The sequence below is a fragment of the Lissotriton vulgaris genome, chromosome 11, assembly GCF_964263255.1.
Source record: "Lissotriton vulgaris chromosome 11, aLisVul1.2, whole genome shotgun sequence".
Taxonomy (NCBI): domain Eukaryota; kingdom Metazoa; phylum Chordata; class Amphibia; order Caudata; family Salamandridae; genus Lissotriton; species Lissotriton vulgaris.
The window spans coordinates 485,927,256-485,947,387 of NC_141699.1; the positions used below are offsets into that span (position 1 = coordinate 485,927,256).

General features: G+C 46.0%; 1 protein-coding gene across 1 annotated transcript in view; it reads left to right on the plus strand.

Annotated features, from left to right (window-relative positions):
- The window catches only part of LOC147682140 (guanylate-binding protein 1-like), a 392,581-nt gene that overhangs the window by 292,116 nt on the left and 80,333 nt on the right, over window positions 1-20,132 (plus strand). Inside the window, exons 8-9 of the mRNA XM_086943549.1 lie at window positions 6,577-6,857; window positions 7,125-7,337. Coding sequence (XP_086799675.1) covers window positions 6,577-6,857; window positions 7,125-7,337 — 494 coding nt within the window. The remainder of the gene's footprint in view (window positions 1-6,576; window positions 6,858-7,124; window positions 7,338-20,132) is intronic.

Genomic DNA, 20,132 nt, shown 5'->3' on the forward strand with positions numbered 1-20,132 from the left:
GAGATAAACCTTCATAATAGCAAGGCTCCTAAGCGATAAAAATCGCCGCAGCTCGGCGATAAAAATATTGCCGCTAAGCCAACATAGCGATAATTATCGCTAGTTGTTGGTAATATGCCCCCTGATCTTTAGAGCCCGAGGCATTGGCCTTCTGCCATGGGTGCCCTGCCGGTCCCTTCCGAACGTGTGCGTAACCTTGGAGTGACCATCGACAAGGGGTTATCTATGAAGGACCAAGGCAACAAAGTAGCAGCCACCTGCTTTACCATCCTGCGGTGGCTCAGAAAAATCTTCTGGATGCTTCCCTCAGACACCCGGAGATCTATGGTTGACGCCTTGGTGTCCTCCAGATTGGACTATGGTAACGTGCTCTATCTGGGATCCACCAAGGCGGTCACTCGCTTCCTCCAATTAGTTCAGAATGCCGCTGCTCGGCTCCTTTGCGGCTGTCGAAAAACAGACCATATTGCGGAGCGTCTGAGGGAACTCCATTGGCGCCGCAACGATAGCTGTGTAAAGTTCAAGGCCCTAAGCTACATGCACAAGATTAAGGCGGGTGTAGCTCCCCTATACCTTCAGTCTCTTGTTAAGCCCTATATCCCTTCTCGCTCTCTCCGCTCTTCTTCTCAATACCTATTCTGTGTACCCAAGTTTAGACTGTCCAGAATGGGTGGTAGTGCCTTTTCTAATCTAGGACCCAGACTTTGGAACTCCCTCCCTCTGGCTATTCGTATGGAGGACACCCATGCTTGCTTTCAAAGAGCAGTGAAGACCTGGCTCTTTAATCAGTAGTTTTTTTTTTTGCTTGATTGTTGTTAGGTTGCTTTTGGTCAATTAGCGCCGGGAAACCCTCACGGGTAGCTGTCGCGCACTATAAACTTAATAAATAAATAAAATAAATAAATAAATAAATAGCTTATGAGCTGCTGTAGCTCTCCAGCTACCCCTGAGTAGCTCACCTGTGTGCAGCCCAGCTTACTATATTAGAAATCTTTGGCTTGGCTGAATTAATATACATATAACAACATTGAAATTATACAGTACTAATAATATTAGTAGGTGTCAATGCATTTCATTGAAAATAAGTAGCTCTCAGTACAGAAAAGGTTAGAGACCCCTGTCCTATACACTTACAAAACTCATGGAGCTAACACTGCAAGGGTATGTTGTGCGTCTTGGTGTGTGTAACCAGTGTGGTTCATGCATGGTGTGTGTGTGAGCGATCCAAACTAATAGTGGTGTGTGGCAACCCTTTTGATTACCACAGGCTTGACCTTTGTACAAGATGGAGGGGATGCTCTTTTCCAGACCGTTGAAATGTATTCCTGATCTGTGAAGCTGAAGAGAGGGGACCTAGGGAATGAATTGAGAGGAGTCAATACAGGGTATATTTAGAACCTCAATTAAGACTTTTACCTTGCAGGGAACTGCTGATTAGTCTTCCTGAACAATGCCATTTGGTAGAAGGTAGGGGAGAGGAGTAGGTCTACAGACCCTGTTGTGCAAAGTGGAGGGAACCTTTAGGTGAGGACCATCATTTTCTCTTTCCCTGATTACACTTTCATTTGGCTGATAACAGCCTGGGACCGAAACCTCACACCTGCACCCTTGTTGTGGGTGCAGCAGACTGGTGACTACCTACTGTGAGAAGCATCACCCTACACATAGGCTTTGACTAGAGAGCAGCCTGTAAAGTACACTGAACAAGATAATAACCCAAGCCTATCCTGAAGATGCAAACAGTGTATACCCAGCTCCTGTCTGATTTTGCTGGATAAAATTATCTCCTCAATACCCCACTTTTTTTCTAGTAGCAAGTTTTTTTATGACCAAGGAAGGAAATGCTCTACATAGTTCTGAGAGGGCTGCTGTGCAACCATTTCTCGTGTCCCTCCGAATCCCCGTGCCCATGCCTATCTGCCCCCCCCCCCCCGGAACCCTCCCTGCTATCCCCCGGGTATATTGAAATTCACTTATTTCTTTCAGGGCTCCTCTGCCTCCCAACCCCTCTTCATCTGGCCTACTCCTCTAAGTTCCTGCTCCCGTCTTAATTTCTGCAATCAGATCATCCACCTCCTCCACTGAGCGATCCACGTACATATGATTGTTCCACATTGTGCAGAATGAGACTGGGAATTTTACCTGCGCCCTAGCTCCCAGTTTATTCAACTCCTCCATCCACTTGCCCATTCCCCATCCCTTCTGGGCAGTAGTGTGGCACACATCTGATCTGATTGAAAAAGAGAATGATCTTGAGGACAGTAAGCCTTCCTTAAGTGCTATCAATAAAATAGCCTCCTTTGTGGTATACGTAAGAAAGTTTATTTGAATTGTTCTCCGTTTCTGTTTCACGGGGATTCTCTTGTAGGCATCATGATGAACCCGCTGTATTTCTGTAGATAGATCTATGTCTGGGCAGTTTTTGAGAACCTTATGTCTTAACAGCGAGAGCACAAAAGCCCTAATATCAGACCCTCCTAGGGCTTCTGGGACATTAATCAATCTCAAATTGTTCTTTCTGGAATTGTTCTCAAAACGCTCTAGATCATCCCTTATTTCTTTATTCTGCCTCATTAATCGATTCATCCCTGCTGAGGATGTATCGAGTGCCTCCTTTATCTTAGAGATTTCCTGCTCCAAAGTCTCAGTTCTTAAAGATACTTCTTCCAGCTTCTGTGCTAGAATTACGCAGGAGGCCTGTATCGCCACTTGATTGTTTTCAGATACTGTAAACCTGTTCCCCATCTCTTCCTTGAGGGCTAAGAGGATATCAGCCAAAGTCTCAGGGGTCGTCTGAGGAGCTTGACTAAGGTCGGGAACGGGCTGTATAGATATTGGCTGTTCATCTTGATTGTCCCCTTCATGTGGCTCCAGCATGGTAAATCTGTTTGTGGTGGGGAGCGTAGTCATTCTAGAGCTGCTGGATTCCACTGTAGTCCCTATAGGCAAAGGCGTAGAGGCTATGTGGGAAGGTGGGGGGGGGGAAAGATTGCCCCTCGTGCCTCCTGAGGCTGACTCGCCTCCATCCTAGTGCACTTACAAGTCCCAAAAGTGTCTTCTTGAGTGGGGATTGAGATTGGAGCGGCGAGAACCTTGTAATAGGATTTTAGCGAGGGTGTAATCTTCACTTTCGGTACAGAAGCCTTTTTTCCTCTACCCCTGCTCCTGGGACTCTTTACAACAGTGGGGAACACAGCTCTTTCCCCCTTCTCCCACCTCCTCTTCTTTTTTTTTGGACCCTCTGGTGACCTAGATACGTTAATATTGCCTGTGCTATTCGTGGGGTAAGGGGATGGGGGGTCCGTAATAGCCAACTCTGGGAGAGAGATGGATTGTGCACCCCTTGTGTGAAGCGTATATCAACAAACTTTTCCTGCAGAGAGGTTGGATCTCATTTTCTGATATCTGCCCCTCTCCATACAATATTGCCCCCCTCCCTCCCCCTAACTCCACCACTCGCTGGGTGCCTCTAAGGTTGTTCATGGAAGCCACAGGAGGTGGATAGAATAAGGTGCCATTAAATGAGGCCGAGGCCGGATACAACAAACCCCTGCGGCTCCAGCCGCCTCTGGTACCATCTTACCACCTTCAGCTAGCCCGTCCCTGAGACCTATCCCTGCCACACCACCTTCAGCCACAAAGGTCTTCGGTTTGGAGCAAAGATCACAAGCCTGTCTCTGTGCGCCTCCTCCAATGCTTCCAGTACTGCCTCTCCCGACCCGGTCCTGGAAGTCTGCAGTACGGCAATGATGCCACTCTGGAGCCGCGCCCTCCCACCGCAGGGTTTGGAGCATGCCAACGCCTCCCGCGGATACGGAGCCATTACCTGGAAGACAGGACAACAGTCTGAAATCCGTAATGAGTATGGCAGGGTAATACGGGGGTGGTAACGAGGAGTGGAGAGGGAGCGGGGAGGCCTAGGGAAGCCCCATCACTCGCATTACCGAACCAAGGGGTATGCCATACCGGGACCGCTTAGCTGGTGGCCGCCATGTTCCGTCAAATTTACCGAGTGGTTGAACCATTCTGTAAATTTGCAAAAAGTGTTAAAAACGCTGCAAAAGCATTTTTTACACATTCATGTTACGGACACACATGTCCTTAGGACATGTGTGTGTGCAACGTGATGCGAAAACAACATTTCATGGGTGCAGGGGGGGGTCATTTGAACCCCCCTCTCCACCCTTGAAATGCAATCAGGATTTGCGATTTTCTAAGTGCGAATTCGCAATTCCCATTCATTCCTATGGGCATTTTAGCCCATAGGAATGAATGGGAATTGCGAATTCGCACTTTGCTAATCGCATAATATTTGAGAATCGGTAAAAAATGCGATTTTTACCGATACTAAAATATTTTGCGAAAATGTACATGCATCCCATTTTGCATTTCCTAATTTGCGATTCCCTAAAAATCGCAAATTAGGAAGTGCAAAATGAAACAATGATGCATGTGGGGGTAGATGCCCACTTTAAGAACAGATCCCTCGCATGTGTTAAGAAACTTAAGACTAAGCCATAAGAGACTTAGGTCAAGTCTGTCAAATAGTGAGAACTGTACCTGAGCTCAAATCATGCTAATATATTTTACTCTGAGGGGAGGGGCCACTTAGATAAGAAGGGGAAGATAGTGAATAATGCTGTAGTACCTGATAGCACCCAGGGACACAAAACTGTATTTAGTTGTGTTTAAATTTATTATGTTCTAGTTTGTATTAAAGTACTGTCATTCATGAAGGCGTAACACTGTTTTGGGATTTTGTTTATTGCATTGTGTTTGTTGAGCTCTTAGCTTGAGCATCCTTCACACTACCTCACCAGGAGTCTAGTGACGAAATCGTTGTGCTTGGCCCTCTTTACAGAACTACAGTAGGCAAGATCACAGGTCGCCAGAGGCAAACAACCTCAAACCCATTGACAGGGGCCCAGCAGCCCTTGTTTGCCCTTTCCCGCCAAACCCAAACGTAGTGTGACACCTCCTGTAAAATGAAAAAACAACGAATAACTGTGGGTCTCAGGCAAGGCTATGTGTGTAAAAACTGGCCGTCTATCTGCTACAAAAATTCTTTTGGAGGCAGACTACTGGACAGAGATCCACTATGAAAAATGTCCATCAGTTACACGATTCGTACCGCCCAGTACATCATTTGGTCTACTTCACAGTAGGTAGCCCGTTGTCTATCTCCATGTACAGAGAGAGGAGACAGATGTCTGGTGATAGTTGTTATAGTTGTAACTGAAAGCAGTGCATAAGTGATTTAGTGAAAAATAGTGAAAGTGTTCAGAATAAAATTGGATAGGGCACGCAATGTAACTTTATTCTGGAGCCATGCCTTTCCAAATATAAAACCAATAGAGTGCAATAAAGTCAGATGTTTCAAACAAATACCTTCTGACTGGGTGATCTGGAGAACCATGTGCAACCCAAGACCTTCGTATCGAGGACAATTTTAGACCTCCTCATTTTATTCTACATGATGATGCTTGTTAAAATATTTACCAATTTGTTGCAATGGTATTATCTATAATTTTCACTGAAGCATATAAACATAAGAAATAAAGTTGACTTTTTCGGATTCCAAATATAATTACCAGTACAGTATTGCATTTTAAAACTTTCAATATTGTTATATAGTTGGGTTCCATGCTTCTCACTCACTGCTTTGAATTCCCGGAATAGAGGCTCTCATCAATATTTCTGTGGTTAGGTATATATTATAAAGAGAAAAGGTGTGTGTTCATTCTTAATAAAGCCAAAAAGAGTAGTGTATATCAGACACATTTGGGGCCATTCTTACGGCAAAGCTCCCGAGGTGAAGAGTTCTTGTGTAGAGGCTTACATATAGGTCTTGTGGGTGTTCCAGCAACATCTAATCTAGATACCTCTTATTTTAATAACGGCTAACCAGGGCCCACATTGGTTTTTACAAATACTACTTAATCCTTTTTTCTTCGTTTTGTTTTACGACCTGGCTTTGGTGAGAGGCAAGATAGGCCTTGTGATGCTAACACAGTCTCGTGTATATGGTCAGCCCACGGTAGCCTCATAGCATTATCCCCAAGAAACAGTTACATTGGCAACTGAAACTCTGGGACACGATTGCATACGGAATAGATACTGTTTCTTGGCAGTTTGTCTGGTACTTACATACAGGGTCATGAAAAACAGAGATTAGACGTATCCCCCAATGTTCAGTGCCTTAAGTCTATTACACTGAGAGTCTCTTGTGGTGGTACTTAACACAAGTGCAATTCCCATACTGAAGTGTTTGTGTTGTTTTGGACTGTGATGCTCTTTCTTCCTCCAGTTGGGGATTGAGAGAGGTCGAGAAGGTTGTTGGTCTGTTGTGTGGAACGGTAGTTGAGGTAGTTAAGGATGGGGCTTACACCTTTGAAGGTATCTCTTGTTATTACGGCTGCGCCATGGATTATTACAGATGCTGACCCTTGTGAAATCGAATAAAGAGTTGTTTAAAAAATGAGAATATTTAAGTCCCTTCTCTCAACTGTTTGATGCTGTCTAATTTGTGGGATCAAAATAAGGTGCCTACGATTTGACGTTATGGGTTTCTTTCAGTTTTGGCAGATCTGGCAGTGACTTACGTGGATGCCATTCGCAGCGGGTCAGTGCCTTGCATTGAGAGCGCCGTGGCTGCTCTCGCACAGATGGAGAACTCTGCAGCAGTCCAGGAGGCTTTAGCGCACTACGAGAAGCAGATGACGGCCCGGGTAAAATTCCCAACGGCGACAATGAAAGAGCTGCTAGACCTCCATTTTGAGTGTGAGAAACAGGCCATCGGAATCTTCATGAAGCGCTCCTTTAAGGATGAAGATCAGAAGTTTCAGAAGCAGCTGGGGGTAATTTTACGAATCAGCCATTTTGTTTGTGTTTCTTTGTCATCTCTTATTGTAGGCCTGAAGAGGCAACCTCAATCCCATTGTAGTAGACATTTCAAATTTTCAATAGCACCGTTTGCTGCTCGTCCCTGTTTAATTGTACACCACAAAAACAACAAAAAATAAAGATTGATTTATTCCTGGACTTAAAAAAAAACATTGCACCTACTGTGTATATCCGGTACATAACATACCCCCTGTTAATGATCACATTTGCTGTTCATGCAGGAGATGGTAAAAGCCAGATGTGAAAAAATGTGTGCGGATAATGAGCAGCGGTCCACTGATATCTGCAGAGATCTGCTCCAGAAGCTTTCATCGACCATGCAAAAGAATCTGTCAGGTGGGGTTTACTTAAAGCCAGGAGGATATCTACAATTTGTCGAGGACCAAAAGAGAGTAACAGAACAATACAGACAGTCACCTGGCAGAGGGATAAAGGTATGGATGATAACATATTGGAGCATCGCATAATCCCTGTGTTCATAGGGTTTTAGCCTGTTATGAATATTTCAATTGTATAGCCCTAGGAAGGAATTACCATGTTCCTTCAGTGCATGATAACACGCACACCCGCAAGTGCTGTATTATATATAAAGGTTCACTTTAACTTTGTATAAACTGTTGGAATGGGATTCTTTTAGTTTAAACTGAAAATAAAATTGCACATTTACTTCCTTAGCTATTATTTAAATGGCTGAACTGTCTAGGAAAATGATGTTAGCTTATGTACCTCTAAAATCAAGATATTGGAGTGTATGGAGCTACTGAGGAAGTCATGACATAAAAAAGTATGGAACCATGGAAGGACCCCAGATACAGAAATGTATTGGGTCCTGGGATTCTCATCAGCGGTACTTGGCAAGTTGGCAGGCCTAGTGAAGCAAGAGGTTGTTGTTCTGTCGTAAATCCACTTGCATAATACTCGTTACTCTGCGCCAGGGAGAAGCTTCCATGGGTGTTGCGTGGTGTTCCCTGCAACACCCATGGATTTTGACGGATTCCCAGATTTACAAGACCTTGTAAACTGGTAATGCACCAAGAAGATACACCTCCCTAAGATAGCATTCTGCAGCACACATAGAAAGAGGAAAAAGCCTATCAGTATTGTTTTTGTGTAGGAAGGTGCGCCTTCCTGCACTAGAACAATCCTGCATGCCTACACAGGCACCCTTGCAGTATGGTGCAAGGGTGCCTGCTTTGGCACTAGGCAGCCCATACTGCGCCAGTGTAGGGGAAAGGACAGGATGCGCTGTAATTTCTTAAATACAGTGCATTCCTGCCCTTTCCTAGTGATGCAGCACGGTAAATAAGATGACGGTGTGCTGCACCACTTTTATCATAAATATGGCCCAGTCTTCGTTGGGACAGGCCTACCTAAACCTAGTCTTACCATTTGCTCTCGAATGATGGTGTATGTGAAAGGCCTGTATGTCAGAGCCTGGATGTGGGGGTGTTTACTGTAGTAATATGTTGCCTACTAGTATAAGGTTGAGAAAATATCAGGACATTGTTAGTGTCTGCTTATATAAATGAATCATGCCCTGTACATGTTAAAAACAATGACCAATTTTTGACCTAAGTTAAGGGGAGTTCGGCGTGTTTCTTTGACACTTGATCAGCAGAAAATTAATCAGGACTAATGAATAACTAGGCTTGTGGAATGTGTCTCCCAAGTGCACCAATAATATGCATTCTTACACAATAATCAAAATTATGGTGCATTTGTAAGGGAGTTCCTGTAGCGTGAGCTACTCCTCACGTTATTGCAATGGCCAAAGAAAGGTTCGAGGTGTAGTGAGCCACCTGGCCACTTCAATATATTGTAACACACTGCAGCCTTCCGGCCTGGACTCGGACCGAAGGCTATAAATAAATGTGCGACGATTGCTAGTAGTTGTCTGCACTTAAGCAGTAATAAAACCAATGCCTCTTTGTAAAGATTAGAGCATAGGCCCAAGCACATTTATGTATCACCCCATTACATTGGCAAAGAGGTGGGCGAAGCCTACGGTGTGAACTGCCCAGTGGCAACCGCTGCCGAATGAGAAATTCAAGTTGAGGAGGAGCGCGTACCTTCACAGGCAATACATCGGTGCCGGAAGGGCTGGGGGGTGTGGCGATTGTGGTAGACCAGAGCAGAGTCACGGAGGGGCCTGCAGCCTCCTTGCAAAGTGAGCGCTGCTGGACAGGTGTGTGCGGAGCGAAGCCAATGTAGGGAGGTACCGCAGCAATAGACTGCAGAATGGAAGTGAAGCGGATGGCGGTGAAGGAGTGATCTGCATGGCAGCAGCATGTGCGAGGTGAGGCTGGCGAGGTGGGCCGGCATACTGAAGATCCTGCAGTGTGGAGGTGAGGCGGTCGTGTGCGCAGCTGTGGCAAGGCGCCACCATGGGAGCAAGATCGCAAGCAGTGGGGAGGAGACGCGGCAGGCAGCGGCCGAGGTATTGGAGCTGAACAAGAGAACGTTTGTGTGTATGCAGATGCATGCAGGCCCCCCCCCCCCCTTGTGGTGACAAGAGGAAGCGCGCGGGAGTAAGATAGAAGACAACAGAGAGCAATTTAAAAGGCAAATGTTGACAAAAAGCGTGACAAGTCTTCCCACCACACAAGCAGACCCATTACCCCCACATGGACAGTAGGCACTAAAGAGGGCGTGGTGCACCGCAGAATCTAATTAATCAGTCAGTACAACAGTACAAACAGAGGCGCTGCGGGAAACCAGTGAAGACGGAAAGGAGAAAATGTCAGTCCTGGCCACTGCAGGTGAAGGGGGAGTGGTGGAAGATCGTTACCATTCCACACTGAAGGAAGTGACCCGATTGGGCCACCCGGATCACTCGCGACCACCTCTCAGGCTTCCACACAAATGACGAGTCAGTCAGACAGAAGAGAATACAAACCAAGTGTATTTATTAAAGATACACTCGAGTGGAGTCAAGTCCGACCAGCGTCCTTGGATTGCTGCAGAGGGACTGGCTTCAACAGGCATAGCGAGAAAAGAAATACAGTTCAGAATCAATAAAGACATGCCCTCACTGGAATTTTCCAGTTGGTAGCTGGTGAACAAAGTAGGTACAGAAGGATGAGTCTCAATCCTGGGTCCGGGTACAAGCTATCTCAGCGTCAAGGTTACTCTGCCTGCACCCACCGCTCTAAGGGCGGGAGCAGGCCTATCTAGTGAGAAAGGTATATGATGACCAAAACAGTCTATTCATTAGTAAAGCAAAACTCAACCTTGGAGAAATAAAAAATAAATATCACAGCTGCTGTCTGCTGAGGCAGGCAGAGTGAGACAGGAGAAATTGCGATCATGGTTCAAAATGGCGGCTGAATATAAAATGGTTCCACAAATGCTAACTTGAATCATACAATGCATGGCGGGCTTTAGCTAAAACATTTCTAATCCAACAGACCCTCCTTTTAGCATTTGCTAGCATATTTCATAACCTCATACAGAAAATAAGTACTACCTCTTCAAACTGATACATGTATTGTCAATATTTAAAAACACCTTCATCAATCTTCATAAGATCATTGAGATCCTTCATCATCATGATTGTGTCATTAGTGTCCTGTACTGTAAGTTTTTGCTTAGCCTTCAGAGTGTTCACACAATAGGCACAACAAGCAAGGAGGCAGTGCATGCAAAGACAACATGTGAACATAATACCAGCAATTGCAACCAGAAAGATAAGAATCTTCCAACCCCTGAACCATCTGGAGAGGGTCCAAGTACCATTTTCTTGGTGTATGTCAGATGAAAGCCTATGCAACTTCTATATAGCAGCATATACATTGGGGGTGTGGTCTGGGATGTACACACAGCAGCTACTGCCAATAATCCAAGAGGCCCCTCCCCGATCAGCAAGAATGACATCTAACACCATTCTGTTTTGTAAAGTGACGAGCCTCATAGCCTGGAGCTCAGTAGTAATATTGGTCAGAATCCCTGCTGTTGTATTAACCCCTTCTACAACTCTTGTGAGCCGACGAATGTTAAGGCTATTGGACATGGGGCCCCAAAAGGTACAATACCCTTCATGGCATCCTCCAACTGTTGCAAAGCGGTATCTGTCTGATCTATATCTTTTGTGTCAATAACCCTTTTCACTCGGGACAAGTATACACTTCTGCGCTGTAGCCAATGGTCTTTATGGTAATAGAGCAGAGCGACATACACTGGGGGAAGAAGGAAAGAGAGGTAACACCTGCCTGACCATGCCCTAGGCAGCCAGACATAAGCCTGGGATCCACAAACGAAGTAGACATTAGGGGGCATAACCAAAGGTGGACTATTATTCGTGCTAAGTGGAAAGGTAAAATTACACTTGCTGTCCCCCACCTCTACTTCCCCCTTCCCTAAACACAGAAAGCAGCTGTGGAGCTGACCACATACACCGGTATTGGCTTATCCCTAGTCACATTAGGGTCTTGGAAGGAGTGGAAGTACTCAGAGGTGTGAATTGCTGGAAATCAGCCATTTCCATTTGAACCCATGTGCTATTCTTCACCTTGTCATAGTTGCGCATACAAGAATTTGGGGACAAAGTACCGGAGATGTTTAGTCCTGCCTTACCTATGGGAATAAACCCATGATGAAAATGTATATAATCAGTCACAGTGTTAGAATCAGCAGGGGTTATAGGCTGATGGGAGTGGTGGTGGAAATGGTGGTGCACCATTACAAGCAATTCGAACCAGCCCTCACAACTTCCAAGGTATGACAAAGGCATATACAATAAATTATCTTTCTTATGAGTAACTGAGGGGAGCAGCCCACAAACCCAACAATTTGGCATTTTAGATACATTATGAGCTTGATGCAACATTTGTATAAAAACATTATCAGTGTAAGTCTCACGGTGTTCTCCTTTGGGGGGTGCCAAAGTAACAAAGATGTGTTAGGGGGGAATGGGTGTTGTACCAACCAAAGAATGCACAAGATACTTCTTGTACAGAAAATATGATATCCCCACAATTAATAATGCAATGGCAAATATTGATGCAAAAACTATTTTACTTTTCGTGGACTAACCCTGCACTGGGTGCAGAGGTGCAAATGGCTGATCTTCAGTAATAGGCCGACAAAACGGATACATGGGAAAGCAAGGGAGAAAAAAGGAATGCAAGAAAACTAATGGCAAAGGGCAAGTGTTCCCAGTGTCCGTCTGAGCCTCACTGGTAGGCTCCTATTGTTCATCAACATTGGCGCTCTTGAGCACCAGCGGTGGAGCTGCTCAGTCCTAGCTTGCGATGAATCCCACGTCATCCAGGATACCGTACCCCCCTCCAGGGGAGCACATTCGGTTTATCCTGTCCAATGTCTGAACAATGCACCAATCTTGCCTCTCCCTAATCTACTATTGGTACTATAGGCAAAATGCACCCTAAATTGCGCAGTCCATTCTTACTAATCTGACTTCTCCATTGGTGCACTGTTCCTCTGTCTGGGGCAAAAATTGTACCTAGTTACTCTGGGCACAGAGGGGTCAGTGAAAAGGGGCTCAGACACAGAGGAGCCAGTGGAAAGAGGCTCTTGAATAGCCTTGATCTCCGGGGGAACTGCTGCATTTAGTACCTCATTATTCTCGGCCTCGTTTTGGGTCCACATAAGCTTAGCATCCGAAAAGGGGACAAATCGTGGGACTCACTGATCATAGGGCAAGAGCATAGGGCAAGGGCAGAGGCACTCTGTGGCAGTGATGACTATGAATCCAGTTCTTTCGGCCAGCGACCTTTACTGCTGTGCGGGTGGCAAGGACGACCTGGACCGATCCCTTCCACCGGAGTTCCAAATTCTTCTTCCGTAGAAAATTCTTGATTAAGATAAAGTCATCAAACCGAATATCATGTCCTAGCCCCTCAGGTACCGGCGGTAGGGAGTCCTGGATCTGTTGGTGAATAGAACGCAGACTTTCAGTTAATTCATACAGATAGTCTATTAACAGAGGATAAGAAAACCTATGCAGACGCGGGACGCCCAGACATTTGCCGAGCCTCGGAACATGACCTCATAGGGTGAAAATCCTGTCCTAGAGTGCGCTGCTTTGTCTTGTGGACAAAAGGGATAATGGTAAAGCATGTGGCCACTGCAACCCTGTGGTCTCCTGAATCTTTGCTAATTTCATTTTGAAAATACCATTATACTTCTCAACCAAATCGGCAGACTGGGGGCAGGGCCAGCTCTAGGCATGTGCAAGCTGTGCACCTGCACAGGGCCACCAAACCCCAGGGGCCACCACGCCAATATATATCCTTAATATATTAATCCTCTGATGATGGATACATATTTACGTGGTGGCCCCTGGCAGGGATTTGGCGGCCTCCGGCTCTGTTCCACTTCTAAACTCCCTGACCCCCTCCCCTCTTTACTGGCCTGCGCGCTCCGCCCCGCCCGGACCCCCTCTTCCGCGCCCCCTACCTACGCTCCCTGCCCAGGGCCACCATGAGCCTAGAGCCGGCCCTGCTGGGGGTGGTTTGCAGCATGAAACTTTTGTCTGATATATAGTCCCTCACAATCTAGCTGCATAACTTTGGCATTAAAATGACTTCCGTAATCACCCCAGATCAAACGGGGCAAGCCGAAGAAAGGAAATAACTCTTTTAGGAGTACTTTTACAGTCACCAGGGCTGTATTTTCTTTCGTGGGATAAGCCTCAACCCATTTACTGAATGCACCAACAGCCACTGACACATATTTTAAATTATTGACTCGATCCATCTCTATGTAGTCTAGTTAAAGTACCTCAAAATGGAAAGTGGGAGGTGCAAAATTACCAGGTGGCATAGGGTTACATTTTCCAGGATTGTGCATCATGCACACCATACAATATTTTACCAAATGAGCGGCAGTCTTTGGGATATTGTCATTTTGCCATACCAGCTCTAACAATTTGCAAATACCTTTACCTCTGATGTGGGCTGGCCCGTGTGCCATGGTGTCTGCGGGAAGAACATATGCATCTGGTAGCATCCATCTCTGTTTCCCTGACTTATCATTCCAACACCCCTCCTCATGCAAACGTGCTGTGCTTTACTGCCAAATGGCTAATTCCTCTAGCATTGCCTCACTCTTTATTTCCTTGACATTCTCCAGTGTATCTTCAAACATGGTAACCTCGGGCACCCACTCAGCGAGACCTGCTACAAACATTCTTTTCATCTTCGTACGAGCTGTCTCCTTAGCTGTCTGATTTGCAAAAACGCTCCCCTCACCCACCTTGTCACTAACTCTCCTATGAGCGCTCCACATCACAATCGACAATTTCTTAGGGCGCGCCAGGGGGGACAGAACCCTATATATGAGAGAACCATGTTGAATGCGTATCCCATGTGAAGTAAGCAACCCCCTCTGTGCCCAGAGCCGCCCAATATTATGAACAACCCCAAAGGCGTACTGGCTGTCAGTATAAATATTAACAAACAGTCCCTCGCTCAACTCACAGGCTTGAATAAGGGTGATTAGCTCAGCTGCATGGGCGGACTGAGAAGGAACTTGTGATGTCTCAACTACTGTGTGCAGCGTAGTAATTGCATATGCTGCAGTTTTGGTACTATCTGGTAATTTAAAACAAGAGCCATCGACATATAGATCCCATTGGGGGGTCAGATAAGGGAACATCAGTCAAGTCTACCCGTTTCTTCGTCTCTTCCTCAGTCCGAAAAATGCAATCATGTATGTCAATTTCCTCAGTCTCAGAAGGGAGGGGTAGTAACGTGCCTGTATTCAGAGTGGCACAGCGTTTGATCATGATATGCTTTTGGAAGAGCGTTAGCTCGTAACTGGTCAGTCGTGCACTGGTGAGGTGCTGCATATTAGTCTTATTCAAAAGTGTATCCACAGCATGGGGTACCATAACTGTGAGGTCAGTATGAAGTACAAGTCCAGCTGATTGTCTTATTGAGACGGCCACAGCAGCGACCGCTGTTAGACAGCTCGGGAGTGCTCGGGCGACAGGGTCAAGAACAGCAGAGAAATAAGCACACATCTGTTGCTTATCTCCAAATGTTTGTGTTAAAACAGAAAGCACGCAACCAGCCATCTCGTGTACATACAGAACAACAAAGAAGGGTCTTGACTCCAGCTCAGTAACGCTGAGTCACTATAATATACTAACAAAACGAATGTCAATACTGAGCTTAACTCCCAGAAATCCTTTTAACACAACTTTATGAATGAAACATAACAGTTCCAAAACACACCTTCAAACGGAGTGAAAAAATCAAATACACTCTCATCTTTCTTCTGACATGTCGTTAACTTGTCCCAATCTATCCTTCTTGATGGAATAAGAGAATGCATATATGCAATAATTTGGCCAGGCAAAGCTAGTATCTCGGCCATAAGCTTCTCACCAGGCTTCCTCTCCTGGTCCCATGCTTTAATCTGATCCCAGGTACCACCCAATTTCACAATGTGGTCCTGTGTGTGAACCTGCCTACAAATATGCACAGGCGCCTGTAAACCAAAGAACATTTCAATATCCGCAAGCGTCATCACTGTCGATGAAGCAGCCTCAGTCAATTCTTTGTAATATGCAGTAGGATTTTTTCTAAGGTCGGGTAGCTGAGTTTTAAGGGACAAAACCTCATTCCTTTTCCATGTAGTATAAACTGATTGTTCTTTTGTAAATGGGCCTCTACCCTTGCTCTAATAACGGGATTCTGCTGATCCCCTAGCTCTGGTAGTTCAGGGTGGTATATGGGGTGGAAACTGAGACACCACCTGTGGGCTTTTCTCGAGCAGTCTACTTCGAAAAGCAACCAACGTCGCAACATTACAAAAACCTGACCATCTGCCATATCAGCTACATAAACATGATCCTTAATATCATAAATAGCCTGTGGTGCTGCTCCATTGAAATATTGCCCCCAAAGCCCAATCAAAGTAGCCGACATATATTTGAGGGCATGCTGCTGCACAAAAGGCGCATAATCTTTCATCACATCCCACACCTCCTCCACACTGTAAATGGGGTTACAAGCCCACTGGGCTGCCTGATTAGCCACCACCTGTTTTTCAGCCTCCCCTACATTAGATTGTATCAACTTCTGTCCTAATTGGTCCTTGAATTTCGTCCAGTCCCTATCCTCTGAGCCACGTACTGGTGCCTCAAGATTCTGCAATGTTGGGGAATAGGGGAAAACAGTGGGAGTAATGAAAGAGGTACTGTGCAATATCATCTCTGCTGGCTGGGTCGTGGGTGTAAGAGCTTGTGAAAGGGCTGTCAAAGCAATAGGTGTTGCTGGAGTGCTAACAGCCGTATTTGCCACAGACTGTGATGACAAAGAAAGGACAGAAGGTGCCTTGGCCAAGGCAGACGGAGCAACAGTAGCAGAGACAGAGACAGCAGAGACAGAAGAACAGGGCAGCTGGGGCTGCAGAGGAAGTATGGGGTATACCACCTGTGGGCCATCTGGAGGCAGGGGTCGAGCATCTAACAATTCTTTAACAAAAGTGTCATTTTCCTCCCGGACTGCATAAGACTTATCAATATTCAATCTAAACCTCCTATCTTCACGCTCAATTCCTATCTCCTGCTTCTCTCTATCATGCGCTACAGCGTTCTAAGTCAATGTCTGTATTCTCCCCTACCGGGCCTCTTTCTCTGCTTTCATTCGCCTCTGTTTAGCCTCCTTTTGCCATGTTCTGAGGGAATCAAACATTGACTGCTTACTCCTTTTCACAAACAACTTCTCCTGAAGAAAATTAATGTTCAGCTCATCAAAAGTACCCGTCAACGGCCACTGCAACTCGGCATTGCCCCTCGTATATTTGTGCCATAACGTACTAAACATAATAGGGCCAAGGCCATGTTTTACAGGTGGTACAAGAGGCGGAGACTCTGGAAAACTTGGATACTCAGTGTCAACAGATGCAACTACTAGACGATGATTAAGAAGATGAGGTGTTTGTCATCACCTTCACAGGGCAAACCAACCAAAAGAGGTGACCTCGACCGATGTGACAAATACGGATTGGAGGTAACCAAGAGACGTGACAGCCTTCATAGATACTGGAGCAGCTGTAAATATCCTAGATGCAGAACATTATCACAAACGAAGCCCTCGCCCAAATTGATGTCCACAAGAGCAAAAATATTCACGTATGGGGGCAACACACCAATTCCACTACAGGGAGTAATTGAAGTAGAAGCCATTCATGGCAAGTTCTCAGCGAGCACAAGGATTCAGGACAGCTCAGGAATAATAATTGACTGTCACCTGGCGGAGGATTGGTAATGTTTGCATGGCAAGTCTACCAGTTCCATGCGGCGGAAATCATGGCAGAATTTTCTGAACTCTTCGAGGGGCTCAGTTGCCTGAAAGCAGTAACAGTCAAACTGCATATTGGCCGGTCAGTCAAGCTGGTGGAATTACATCACAGGAGAGTACTGTTTCATCCGCGACCCCTCATGGAGGTGGAGCTAGAAAAACTTTTGAAAGCTGGAGTAATCGAAAAAGTGTCGGTCCGACACCATGGATGGCGCTTTTGGGTAATCGCTCCAAACCCAAGTGTGGACATGCGACTGCCTAATAAAGGAGGGAAATACATATCACACCCAGCATCAATGAAATTGTTACTGACATCAATGGGGCAAAATGGTTCTCGAAAGTTGACCTCAACTCCAGATACCACTAGCTGTTGTTGGACGAAGCAAGTCGTTACATCACAACTTTCTCCACACGTGGGGTTAAGAAGATTCAAACAACTGAGCTTCAGAGTGTCATTGGCAGCCGAGGGGTTCTAAGACACTATCCGCAAAGCTCTATCAGGCTTGGTAGCAGTCATAAATGTTAGCGATTACGTATTGCTTTTTTCTCAAATGCTGGAGGAACACCATGAACGCTTAAGGGCAGCCCTGAAAGGACTGGTGGAGCGGATTGACACTGCACCATGACAAGTATATATTCCATACAAATGAGGTGGATTTCTTTGGTTACAGGTTCTCCGAAGAGGGCTTAAAAGGGGATCCAGCAAAGGTTGAAGATTTCAGAGCTGCCTCCATCCCTCAAAACCCGACAAAGATGGAAGCTTCCTGGGGATGGCAAATTATTGCGGAAGATTTTTACCCCATCTCATGACTATCTCGAAGCCTGTGGGGGCGCTCACTAAAAAAGACACCAAGTGCATATGGTCGAGTGCTGCATCACATGCATTCTAGGTGGTAAAAAGTGTGCTACTGAAGGGAGCAACAGTAGCTTATTTCAAGCCAGAGAGCACCATGGTACTCATAGTGGATGCCATTCCTGTTGGTCACCAAGCTGTACTCCTGCAACAAGATGAACAAAAGGAGTGGGTGCCCATTGCATATGCAAGCAAGGCATTAACGGCCATTTAAACCAGGTACGCACAGATAGAAAGAGAAGCACCGGCAATCAGATGGGCGTGCCAGCACTTTGACATCTATAACTGTGGGCACAAGTTCAGGGTGGTAACCAATCACAAACCACTGGTACCGCTGTTCAGTGGGAAAGCAAGAAACAGCCCTCCATGAATTGAAAGATGGGGAGTACAGCTCCAGCACTATGTCTTCGAAGTGGTATACCGCCCTGGAACCAACAACCCAGTGGACTATCTGTCACTTCACCCTGTTACTGCAGACCCTCGAGATCAGCGAGATGTTGATAGTGAAGCTGAAAGCTTTGTGAGACTGATCACGAAGTTAGAATGTCTGTGGGCACTGTCTCTGGCCAAAATTGTGGAGGCCACGAAAGAAGATGGCTGCTTGAATGCAGTCAAAGAGGTATTGCGTGAGAGTCACTGGAAGAACTTCCTGGATGGTGTGGGGAGGTTGAACGATGAACAAAGAGAGGCCAGAACAAGCCTCTGGAAGTGCAGAGATGATATCAGCGAAAGTGAGGAAGGACTTGTCCTAAGAGGAACCCAAATCATGATACCCCAGAGCGTCTGGAGGAGGACACCAGAACTGGTGCATCAAGGTTACCAAGGCTTAGCCAAAACAAAAGCGATGCTGTGGGCCAAAGTGTGATTCCCTTGGGTAGACTGGATGATCAAAGAACTTGGGAGAGGGCACCACTCCTGTTTGATCAATGGACGCGAGCCACCAGTCCCACCAATAATCAGTGAAGCGCCCATCACCCGACCTTGGTCGTGTATAAGCATGGATTTCTGGAAATTTCCTGATGGTCGCCTGACACTTGTATTGATGGCATGTACTCAAAGTTCCCTGTAGTGGAATGTGTGCAATCAACGGCCTTTGAGTTCATCAGTCCTGTGCTGGAGAAGACAGTTGCTCTACTAGGACTACCTGATGAGATTCGAACTGATAATGGTCTACCATTCCACAGCCAGATAAACTGCACCATCGCAAAGTTAGGAACAGGAGAGTGACCCCCCCCCAGTGGCCCCAAGCCCCAAGCCAATGGGGAGGTTGAAAGGTTCATGCGAACTCTCAATGAAACACTGAGGATTGGTGTAGATCAGCAGGTAGAATTTGGAGGGATGCCTTTATCAGTTTCTAAGAGCTTATAGACAAAACCCCCCTAGCCCTACTGGTTGCTTTCCGAGTGAGCTAATGATGAAGAGGGCAGTGAGAGACATTGTTCCAGTGAGTGAGCAGTGGACACCTGGAGTACATAATAAACACTGTTTGAGAGAGAGGTCTGGGAAGTTGTAGGAGTAAAAGGGTCTATGATCACTGCCAAAAGGGGAGAGAGCTTACTGTTGAGAAATATGTCCTGGTTTAAAAAAGTCACACCTCGGCTGGGGTGTGGAAGTCTAGAGCGGGTCGATTACTGCAACCCAATCATCTTGACTGGAGCTCGGTTGTTCTTCTCCAGCTACTTCAGGACCAATTTCTTGAGACCCCTCAGCTGCACAACCTTCAGCCTCAGTTTCTTCAGGTTCTGTCACTTTCTTCGTATGACTGGCATGGATCCATTGTGGCACACCTGCACACTTCACAGCTGTTGTGGTAACCAGGATTACTTGTCTTGGTTTTCCCCACTTCGGTGCAAGGCAACTCTTCCGAGTGTGTTTCTTTATTACGACCCAATCACCTGGGTTCAAGTCATGTGCTGGAGTTGTTGGTCTGGCGACGGCGTCTTCCCCAATCTGGTGAGAGACAGAACGCACTTGGTCACCCAGTTGCTTGCAGTATTCTAGTACCAAATTATCAGATATGCTTATCAGTTTGTATCCTGGCACCCATGCTTGCCGCATTCAGTATCTCATGTGGACTCAAGCCCGTGTTCCGGTCTGGAATACTT